Genomic DNA, 12,492 nt, shown 5'->3' with positions numbered 1-12,492 from the left:
CCTATTTTGGGGCATCATTAACTATGCATTGATTCAGGCTGCCTCCCTGCCCCTGAGCTCTCGACTATAATACAGTGCATAAACAAAGTTCACACAGCTAATATAACCCTCAAATGGATCTTTACAAAATGTTCGTCATGCATACATCATGCATGCATCAGATCATGTGAGTATAGTATTTATTTGGATGTTTACATTTGATTATGAATTAGTTTGAGGCTGTGCTTCGTGGCTAAAGCTAACATTACACACTGTTGGAGAGATTTATAGAGAATGAAGTTGTGTTTATGAATTATGTTTATGTTACGTAACAGTCGGTGTTATGTTGAGATTCGCCTGTTTTTCGGAGGTCTTTTAAACAAATGAGATTTACATAAGAAGGAGGAAACAATGGAGTTTGAGACTCACTGTATGTCATTTCCATGTACTGAACTCTTGTTATTCAACTATGCCAAGGTAAATTCAATTTTTGATTCTAGGGCACCTTTAAATCGAGCTGTTTGTGTTTTTGATGTAAATTCAAGAAGTTGACCAATTTCATGTAGAACGAGCAGATCTGACTTGTGTATAAACTCCTTCTCCTATTTAAACTGTCACATTTAAGTAACTGTTACAATTTACATAAGCATTGATTTGGGAACAATTTACACATACATTTCATCTGCTTGTGTTTCATGAATGAAGTCCAACAGACAAGCAATCATTTGATTCGATATTTTATTTATTTTGAAAGGTTAACATTACTTAAAATATTAGTGCACTTAAAAATAAAAAAAGTTACATCATGATACAACTGGAAAATGTTCAGGAACTGCTGTTATTTTGCAGAATCTTTAAATTCACCTCTTAAGACTTTTATTGACATCAGGTCTGGTTATAAGAGCTTATTTTCAGTTATTTACTGGTTTGATCGTTTTATTTCTGCACAAATGCAGAAGATCAAACTGTGTGCAGACAAACACAGACTCACCATATGCAGTGTAGTATGAACAGGAAGAAAGCCGGCAACACCAGGTCATCACTGCCGACTGACCAGCGTCGCCGAAACAGTACCATGCCCGGCATCACTGCCCTGAAACACACACATTAACACACTCCAGTTACAGACCGCCCGACACACGCAACTCACACGGAAAGACTCCACATTCACCACTTCTTCATTTCTGCATTAAAGACGAGAGAGTAACACAAGGCCAAAGGAGAAGAAAACAGCACTGACTCTGTTGCAGTCCTCAGCTTTGCCTTACATTCAAAACAGATCAACAGCTTTTCCACACTGAATAAGACAATATTCCTGTTAATAAATAGTTCAATAGAAAAAAAAAGGAAAATTCTGCCATTTACTCAACCTCACCATCAATATATAAAACACCATTCAAGTCATTTTTGGGTGATCTATTTCTATAATTGTGCATCAGAGAAATAAGAGAGAGAGAGAGAGAGAGAGAGAGAGAGAGAGAGAGGGGAGAAATTGGACATTATTAAAGAGGAAAGGAAATGCAAAAGAGGAACTGACCCAAGAGAATGTTAACAGAAAAAGAAACCAATATTTGGTAAGTGTAATGTAAACTGTTTTTCTCACTTTGAAAAAAATAACTGCACCTGTTTCTGAATATGTGTTGATGTAAATAGTGTATAAACTACTAGTGTAAAGCAATATTCAGAAACAGGTGCAACGAAGAAAATGGGGGAACAAAACACAAGCACGAAACTTGTAAATAAAATAATTTTATACATACAATTTAATAACACTCATAATTTTTGTAATAATAACACTGATAATTTTTTGGCCATATCATCCAGTTGCAACTAACAATTACTTTGATAAATCAGATAAAGCCAAGCAAATATATAAATATATATATACATACACACACACACACTATATTATATTATATTAATTATATATATATATATATATATATATATATATATATTATATATATATATATATTTTGTGTATATATTGTATATAAAATATATATATATTTTATACACAATATATACACATTGCCATTCTAATATGATGATTTACTGCTCAAGAAACATTTCTGATTATTATTATCAATAATTTTCAGGATAATATTCTTTGATGAATAGAAAGTTCAAAAGAACATTTACCTGAAATAGAAAACTTTTGTAACATTATACACTACTGTTCAAAAGTGTTAAGATTTCTTTTTGGAAAGAAATTAAAACTCTCAAAAAAAGAAAGAAAAAAAAAGCCTTTTTTTTTTTAAGATTTAAGCATTTCAGTTAATAGTAAAATTCCATCAAATTGAACTGAATAATCCTTACACATTTTAATTGAATAATCCTTACATATTTTAAAATAAGGATTATTCCATTCAATTTGATGGAATTTTATTATTCACTGAAATGCGTAAATCTCAAAAAAATGCTTCATTTTTTTAAATGTGCAGTTTTATTCAGCAAGGATGCACTAAATTGATCAAAAGTGACAGTAACGGCATTTATAATGTTACAAAAGATTACTATTTCAAATAAATGCTGTTCTTTTGAACTTTCTATTAATCAAAGAATCCTGAAAAAACACTACTTTACACTACTTTGCCAGAAATGTTTCTTGAGCAGCAAATCATCATATTAGAATGATTTCTGAAGGATCATGTGACACTGAAGACTGGAAATAATGATTTTGCTGCTTGTCCAAATTACTTAATTAAAATGAACAACACAATTCCTACACATTTTGTCCTAACTTAATTACATTGTGTTAAATCCACTTAAATATATCTAATATTGAAGTTTACCTAATTCGTTTGTGTTGGGATTACACAAATGAATTTTGTTGCATTAACTGAAATTGGGCGGTGCTTGTTAGTTCCCAGCATGCATTGCATAAGAGAGAAAATGTTGAAATAAGATGTTATTTTATTTGTTTTGCAGTAAGATGAAAACGGGATGCTTGATATTGTTTAATACTGTTCACTTATACTGGAATTATTAGAATGTTTTAAATTTCACTGGGTTACCATTGTAGAGAAGAGTGGAGCATTTGCTTAGGCTGTGGACTGGCAATTCACATTCAATTGCTACTTTGTGCTGAAAGTTAGCATTTATACAGATATGTGATGTACATTGTTGTGTAAGTGTTCAAGAAAATGGGACCCACTTTATATTAAGTGGCCTTAACTACTATGTACTTACATTTCAATCAATCACTTGATACAATGCACTTATTTTGTACATATATGTTTTTACATGGTACTTATAGTTTAAAAACATCTGCATGTAATTACATTTGTAATTAATTTCTGTAATTACATTTATAATTACACTGTTGACCCATCCCTTACACCTTACCCCTACCCTTAAACCTACCCATATCACCAAAGCTTTCCCTAACCTTACCCGTATCCACCTCAATAGCTGCAAATGTGTTTTGCAATTCAATATGAACCCAATAAGTACACTGTACTTTTTTTTGATGTAAGTACATAGTAGTTAAGGCCACTTAATATAAAGTGAGACCAGAAAATGCAATAAAAAAAAAAACAGTATTATAAAAGAAAGTAGTGCACATGCGCATTGGCTCGTCTAGCCTGAAAAATAAGCTTTTTTTAACAGTACACAGCAAAATCCGCAGAGTTAAATCAGCTCTGCTCAGAGTACATATGGTCCCTCTCTAAAAAGTGTTAAAATAACACTGAAGCAGAGTTAAATTTAATGACTTAATTAAGCGATTAATTAAGTAATGATTGCGCATTAGTGATGAACACCTGCTGTTAACAAGCAGAATCACTGAAGAAATAAGAAAAAAACACAAGAACTACAAGTGACTTAAGTCACAGCCTTATTAATTGCTTATTTATCTCATTAACTTCAATTATGCTTAAGTGTTACTTTAACATTACTTAGAGAGGGACCAAGATTTTTTTTCCACTGAAGACTGGAGTAATGATGCTGAATATTCAGCTCTGCATCACAGAAATAAATTACATTTTAAAATATATTCAAACAGAAAATAGCTATTTTAAATTGTAATAATATTTCAATAATACTGTTTTTTTTTTTTTGTATTTTTAAATCAAATAATCTTACGGATCCCAAACTTTTGAACAGCACTGTATAAATATTTATTGATTAGTTGTAGCAGCCCTACTTAAAAATTTGGTAAAATCTCAACCCTTGTGTTAGCAACACCAGTAATGCTTGCCTCAGCAATCACCATTAACTACAAGACGAAAACAAACAGAGCGAGGGCTACTGATGGTTTCCATGGATACCACTTCCAGTCCAGACACTGCAACGCTCTGACCCAGCAAACTTTCATTGTGAAGCAAAATTGCTCCATTTACAACACAAATCTCACCGATCAACAGGTACTGTGAGAGTACACAGATGATGTCCTCGTTTGACTGTGTTGTGGAGACAAAACTAGATGGCTGATGTATGATAATAATACAGGATGTGACGGCCATGTGTTTTGCTGATGTTTTTATGGATCGGAGGTAAAGGAACACACCCTGGCAAACCACTTCCCCAAAATATTTGTGCTTTTTTGTGGCAAAAGTCAACATGAAATCAGCACCGAATGTGTGGCTTCATCATTCAAGTACGCACAATAGTAATAGTGATGCTTGGGCCACTTATAATGATCATTTTTAAACAGGTTTTGTCATCATTTGTTTAAACAAATATTTCCGCCCCAAACTCATGCCATTAGTCGAGCCAGAAGCTGACACGGCAAACTCCTTGAACTCCTTAAACAAATACAGCAATACTCCAAAAGCTCTTATTCGACATAAAATGGCGGACTTTTATTTTAACATCAAAAATGGCACTTTACCTTTAAATCAGTGACCTTAAGATACTAGTTAATCATTCTCCTTCCCAACAGAGCTGGCTGATAAAGCGACAGATTGCAAATGGTTTCACTGCAGCTGTACAAGAACACAGTCTATCACACTGTTAGCTGTTCATCAGCTCTCAATCTTCCTATTTCTTTTCACACCTGCGTCTCTCCATCCATCTATCCATGCACATCCCTAAAACCAAACACAAGTATGATGAAGCCAGTCTGGAGGACACCACAGATGGCTAAATCACTCGTTAACTTAAAGTAAATACAAAACGACATTCATTCTCATTATATAAACATCCTGCTGCTCACATCCTCAGGAAGGTAAGAATAATCCCATGAGGCAACAGAGATCTTGTATTGTGGTACGAAAGTTATGTCATCTGTCACTTTAAATACTGGAGCTTAATGCAGGATGGATTCTGATTGGCTGTCAATGTTTTTATCGTTCATCAGCTGGAAAAAACGTTCTGAAAGTGACTCTAAAGATGTTGTTTCAACCCAAATTTGGGTCAAATGTGGACAAACCCAGCTGTTGGGTTAAAAATTTAAGAATAAGGGTCTTATCTAGCAAAACGATCGGTCATTTTCTTAAAAAAAATTAAAAAATTATATACTTTTTAACCACAAATGCTCATCTTGCACTGCTCTGCGATGCACCACGCATTACGTAATCATGTTGGAAAGGTAAGTAAGTGGAAGTATTGCAGTAGGGCGAAAAACTTCTCATTTTCTCCTCCAACTTCAAAATCATCCGACATCGTTGTTTTACCTTTTTTTGTAAAGGCCGTTTGATTTAGTCTTTGCACGTCCACTTTGTAAACACTGGATCGGTACTTCCGCCTACGTCACGCGTGACCTTTCCAACATGATTACGTAATGCGTGGCGTATCGCAGAGCAGTGCAAGACGAGCATTTGTGGTTAAAAAGTATATCATTTTTAATTTTTTTTTTTTTAGAAAATTACTGATTGTTTCTCTAGATAAGACATATTGGATGACATGGGGGTGAGTAAATTATCAGGAAAATTTAATTCTGGAGTGAACTAATCCTTTAAGTTGGCAAAAAGTGAAAGGAAAGACAATTATAATGTTAAAAAAGATTTATATTTCAAATAAATACTGATATTTTTAACTCTTTTTTTCCCCATCAAAGAATCCTGAAAAAAAAGCATTTTAGTTTTGACCAAAATATTATGCAGTACAACTGTTTTTGACATTGATAATAATAATACATGTTTCTTGAGCAGCAAATCATCATATCAGAATGATTTCTGCAGGATCATGTGACACTGAAGACTGGAGTAATGATTCTGATTCAGTTTTGCCATCATATTACATTTTTTAATTTAAATTTTAATATTTCAGAGTATTACCATTTTTATTCTATTCTTGATTAAATAAATAGAGCTTGGTGAGCGGCGTATATGCGTTTAACATTTACCGTCTTTGTATTGCAGGAAAATTGACCAAAATACAGTATTGATGACGTCATATCATTATCCTGTTGGTCCAGTCACACCCTAATGTCACCTACCAGAGACTAACAAATCCAATTAGCTAAACTTAGTTTTGTCATAAAATAAAGACTATTAAATATGGGGAACTTTGGTAGTCCTGCTACCATTTCTTGCTTCAATTGAAAATACAATATAATCTGTTCATCATTCCATTTTGATGGGTCCTCTAAAGAGAAATGACTTTTCTCATTAAAGGATTAGTTCATTTCTGAATTGAACTTTCCTGATAATTTACTCACCCCCATGTCATCCAAGATGTTCATGTCTTTCTTTCTTCAGTCGAAAAGAAATGAAGGTTTTTGATGAAAACATTCCAGGATTTTTCTCCATATAGTGGACTTCACTGGGGTTCAACGGGTTGAAGGTCCAAATGTCAGTTTCAGTGCAGCTTCAAAGAGCTCTACATGATCCCAGACGAGGAATAAGAGTCTTATCTAGTGAAACGATCGGTCATTTTCTAAAAAAATTAATTATATACTTTTTAACCACAAATGCTCGTCTTGCACTGCTCTGCGATGCGCCACGCATTACGTAATCATGTTGGAAAGATCACGCGTGACGATCTCATTTTCTCCTCCAACTTCAAAATCATCCGACATCATTGTTTTACCTTTTTTTGTAAAGGTCATTTGACTGATTCGGTACTTCTGCCTACGTCGCACATGACCTTTCCAACATGATTACATAATGCGTGGCACATCGCAGAGCAGTGCAAGATGAGCATTTGTGGTTAAAGAGTATATACATTTTTAATTTTTTTTTTTTTTTTTTAAGAAAATGAGCGATGGTTTCACTAGATGAGACTCTTATTCCTCGTCTGGGATCATGTAGAGCTCTTTGAAGCTGCACTGAAACTGACATTTTGACCTTCAACCCGTTGAACCCCAGTGAAGTTCACTATATGGAGAAAAATCCTGGAATGTTTTCATCAAAAACCTTCATTTCTTTTCGACTGAAGAAAGAAATTTTAATTCTGAAGTGAACTAATCCAACGGAGACATTACCTAATAGATACAGGCAATTAAAAGAAACATCTTAAACCGCAAGGACTATGCAATTGTTATAGTTCTGTAAAGTCCTTTCGAAGATGTTCTTTTCCAAAGTCAAAGTTTGACTATCAGCATAAAGTGTAACACATATTACAACTTTAAATCCATTTTGAAGATTTCACCCCAAAATCAATGAAGAAAAGTTTAATATTTTATACATTTCAGAAAAAAACAGCATGTTCACACTTCATTCGAAGCAGACACAAATCCACAAATCCACACACACACTGCAGGTGGAGCTGGAAGATGTTGAAAGGACCGAGTGGGCGGCAGTGAAAGTGAAACATGATGAGGATGCAGGGAAAAGGAGGACTAGCATGAAAATTAGGAGAAAAAAAGACAGAAGGCAAGAGAGAGCAAGGGTGAGTGAAGGAGGAAGAGAGACAGAGAAGGAGGGAAGGAAGAATCTGGAGCAAGAGATGAGAGGAGAGGCAGGGGAGAGTGGGTGTGTGTAGCACATGCTCCTCAATCTAAAAAAAGGATGAGAGCGGTAGAAGCTAAACTCGGAGTATGGATGAGCGAGATGAAGAAAAGGAGAAAAGACAGAGTAAGAGAGCTGCAGCTACACAGAGATGGTGAAAAAACTACAATGACATTTCACTGGAGAAATGAAAGGGAAGGAAAATGAGTCAAGTAGGGACGAACCCCGATGATACTGAATTAAATGAGATTTATAAGGGGAAAGACTGCATGCAAGACACTATTAGAATGAATAGGCAGGTGAGGGAAAAAATGGACATGTGGTCGAATCCGATACGCCGGGCAAAAGACGGATGATTCGAATGTAACGGAAAGGGAAGATGGTTTTAGAGTGGAAACACATTCAGCGTTTGGCCCTGAAATGCATCAAATTAAGTGTCGACTTCATAATGGAAAGAGGGATTATGTATTGGCATGCTGAGGAATGAGTAGGGGTGGAAAGCAGCGTGTTGAAAAATAAATAGGGCATGACAGGGGAAAAAGTGTTGAGCGCGTGGCAGGGAGAATGAGAACGACAGAACGGAGCAGGATACAGTCAGCTGCTTTCATGCTGTTCCTTGTATCAACACTGTACTCGCTGCTGTAGGACTGAACATTTGCCTTTGTGCCCTCTGGAGACGTTCACACGGGACGCGTTCTGTTTATTCAGTGTCTGCCGACATAAGCGTGCCATATCAGTTTAAAAATACTTAAACTTGGGGAAAACAGTGCATCATCTCAATTTGGGGGATCAGCAAATGGGGCGTGATGAATATTTCCAAACATCTGCATTAGAGAAAATGATTTTTTAACAATAACGTATAAATATTTTAAGACACACATATACAGCAATGATGTATTCTTTCAATATAAAGACAGATAGAAAATAAATAAATATTATATACTCTGTGTGTAATTATATATATATATATATATATATGCTGTATATACACCAAACAAGATGCCAAAATGATAAATGAAATTGAAATGTATATATCTTTATACATTAATTTAACCATTTAAATTAATACCAAAAATAAAACTTTTATTTTTAAAAATTTTAGAAAATAAAAATGAAATAAAAATGATTCTCTATAATTAAACATTCTTAATATATAATTATTAAATGTTATATATATATATATATATTCATATTCAACTCAAAGCTCACATTTTTTGTATAGTACTTTTCACAATACATATCTTTCTATACTCACCATGGCTGCATTTATTTGATCAAAAATATTGAAAAAACAGTAATATTGTGAAATATTATTATAATTTAAAATAAGGGTTTTCTATTTTAATATACTTAAAAATATAATTTATTTTTGTGATCAAAGCTGCATTTTCAGCATCATTGCTCCAGTCTTCAGTGTCACATGATCCTTCAGAAATCATTCTAATATGATGATTTATTGTCAATGTTGGAAACAGTTGTGCTGCTTAATATTTTTTTGGAACCTGTGATGTTTTTTTTCAGGATTCATTGATGAATAAAAAATTAAAAAGACTATATTACTAGAAAAAAAAACAATATATATTGTATATTTCTATTTTGAATAAATGCTGTATTTAATGCTTGTTTTTTAATGCTTATAAGTAAAAGTATTGTATAATATAGTATAGTACAGAATAGTAGACCTATATCACAAATTGTACAGTCATTTCTGTTTGGATTGTGTCATTCAGTGCTTCATGTGATGATTACCTCATTTAAGTGCACATACTTTTTTTCTGATTTTCAAACATGATCAAGCTTGAATACTTGAGAAAAGTGAAAGGTTGTAATGTTATAATCTTATCTCAGAGCTAGCTGGCTGGGTTACAAATTCCTATGGAGAAAATAAACAGGAAATATAACACTAGAAACAAAGCCATAAAATGTGGGCGGCCACTGCTGCGCTCCAGTGAGTGTGTAAACTGGCCACAGTGTGTAACCTTGTAACAAAAGAACGAGTCTGCCACGCCTCCTCAAAAAATACCTGCCTCATGACCATGCAAACGTGCCATCATCAAATCATCTAGTGCTGATGTGGTTAAAAGGTGCATTCACGCCATGTCGTAATTAACGCAATTATGTGATTTCAACTTGTAAAAACCATCCAAGCCTCGTAAATACAGCTTGTAAGATGGGAATTGTCTGAGAGCTCCTACTTGTACCACCTGACCACTGCAGATTCATTTAGTGGTTGATAGTGGTGCCAAAAGTGCTCTGAATATAACATCACATGTTGTCATCTTGAGATTACAGTAATTACGACATGTAGTGAATGCAGCATAACTTCACTTATGATTAGAAAATCTCATGACTAGCTTGTTTAGCACATTTCAAACAACAATCCTGCTGTAAGATGACGTTTCAGATGACTTCAATGTCATGCAGTCCTGATAAAGCCTTTGGTGGGGTTGGAAAATTTCCTCTCTGTAGATTTTTCAGACCATATTTAACATAAATGGTTCATACAACATTATTTTCAGCATTATATTTGGTATACAGTACAGTCATCTGTGATTTTTTGGTTTTCTCAAAAGTGGTAACATGCACTTGCATGATGAGAAGAAACCTAAAATGCTTTATAAGCTTCATATATTCACCTCTGACACATCGGTTTGGTACTGTAAATGTGGTTTGATGTGACCAAACATCAAAGTACAGTTTGATTTAGAAGATCGTTTGTTGATCCTTTATCTGTTGATGGTTTGAGTGGCACAACCACATTCTTTTAGTGACGTTCAAAAGAGAGACAAACCGTTCTGCATAATGAAAATGTGTGCCTTAAATTCATTAAGTCGCGTTCGACAATCACTAAACTTTTGCCATGAAATCACTCTGCTTGTCTGGTAAGTTTTAAGAAATTCTTAATTTTATATTTAAGAAAATAGTCTGGAAACACAAATATTTTTCCAAACGCCGTTTCTTTTTTTCTCCATACTTTTCCAGACAAGGAAGGGCAAAAATGTCATATCATGATTTTATCACGATTTTTTTTTCATGTTGTTTTTACTATTTTGCAAGTGACTGAGCTGTCCATCAGCTAAACTAATTTCGCTATTTTAAAAATTTACAAATGCAATATAATATATAAATGAAGTAAACAGTGCTTTATGTTTTTTCACAGTAGGTGTATTTAACAGTAGTATTCAAGTAAGAAATTTAATAAAACTTTTTTTTATCAAAAACTATTTGGGTGTGAGCAAACACACGCCGTTTTTGTGTGTGTCCCTTTAAATGCAAATGAGCTGCTGCTCCCGCCCCCTTTCAGAAGAGGGCGGAGCTTTAACAGCTCAACAACAACAAAGCTGGAGAATCTCACGCAGCCAAAATGAGGATTGTCAGTAACGGTGTTCAGCCTTACATTGTTCAAACCGGAGTCGACACTGATGGAGAGACTCAGGAAGAAGTTACAACTTTTAGGATGTTTCTGAATGGTTAGTGGATAAATTTATGTAGTTGCTGTGGAGTTGATTCAACTCATTTGATGTAGTCCTTAAAAAGTGATTTCTTTAAAAGGAAATATCTCTCTTTGCATTGAACTTTAAGCGTTGTAACTTTGCAGATGTCACAAACAGCAACATTACACACTAACTAAAGTTAAAAAAGTGAAATCATTATCAACCACCCCTTTAAAAAACACTACATTTCACTGTGTCAAATTATATAGACACACTGATTTTTATTAAAGCTAATGAAGCTATTCAGTCTAGAGCAGTTTGATCAACATTAACGACAAGCGGCAGCAGGTTTATTAGGCTGCTGTCACTTTAAAACCTCATGCATGGATCTAATATACAGACATGCATCTGGTTTTCTCCCAACTCTGTATGTTCGCTTAAGACATAATCAACTGTGTTGTGTGTATTTGACAGTTTAAGCAATAAGATTAGAAAGATAACTTAGTTTAGTACTCACACGCTGTTTGACAGGATGCAGAAAAGTGCATGTCAGAACAACACAAATAAAATGTTTAACTGCCAAAGCTTTAAAATGCATGCAAATGAATAACTGCAACATTATGTGAGTGTAACCCTGCCTCTGCGTTAACATGATGTGAATGTAATGTACGTCATGTTGTACAATATGATGCACAGTATTTCTTCAAAAGCACATTTTAATCGTCCACTATCAAAAATCATGATATCGCACACCCCTACATGGATATTACTCAAATCAAATCCCATACTTTTCCAAACTGTGTAGGAACTCGAACAGTACTTGAGCCACACTTGAAAACATCCGAATGTCATTGCATTAGATAGCAAAATAATAGCTTGTAGAAGTACATGCAGCCTCATTCAGTGGCCTTATTAATATGAATGATATGCTAATGCTTGTATTATGAGATAGTACATCCATAACACCTCATCCCAATGAGTCATAAATGAAAGCAGACTGAAGTGAAGAGAAAATGTTTTACTATTTTTTTCCTGGTAGCATTTCACAAGGGAGATGATAGCAATTTTAACAGAATTTTATGACAGCAAATGAAATGCACACAAAATTGCTTAAATAAAATTAACTGTGACAGTAAAACTGCACACAATATTTATTCCAAACGGTCACATTTATACTAATTATTTGAAGTATCAATTGCTTCTGAGTCCATTTTTTTGGTAACAATGCTGCATAAAGTGTTAAA

The 12,492-nt window shown here is 34.1% G+C and overlaps 1 protein-coding gene across 4 annotated transcripts in view; it reads right to left on the bottom strand.

Annotated features, from left to right (window-relative positions):
* dagla (diacylglycerol lipase, alpha) overlaps positions 1-12,492 on the bottom strand; it is a 55,521-nt gene that overhangs the window by 34,505 nt on the left and 8,524 nt on the right. For all 4 annotated transcript variants that reach the window (XM_048183693.1, XM_048183689.1, XM_048183690.1 and 1 more), the window contains exon 2: positions 971-1,072. In XM_048183693.1, the coding sequence (XP_048039650.1) occupies positions 971-1,065 (95 nt within the window). In that variant the 5' untranslated portion in view covers positions 1,066-1,072. The remainder of the gene's footprint in view (positions 1-970; positions 1,073-12,492) is intronic.

Source organism: Megalobrama amblycephala, linkage group LG3 (assembly GCF_018812025.1).
Source record: "Megalobrama amblycephala isolate DHTTF-2021 linkage group LG3, ASM1881202v1, whole genome shotgun sequence".
Lineage (NCBI taxonomy): Eukaryota > Metazoa > Chordata > Actinopteri > Cypriniformes > Xenocyprididae > Megalobrama > Megalobrama amblycephala.
This window is presented reverse-complemented; position numbering and strand designations above follow the sequence as displayed.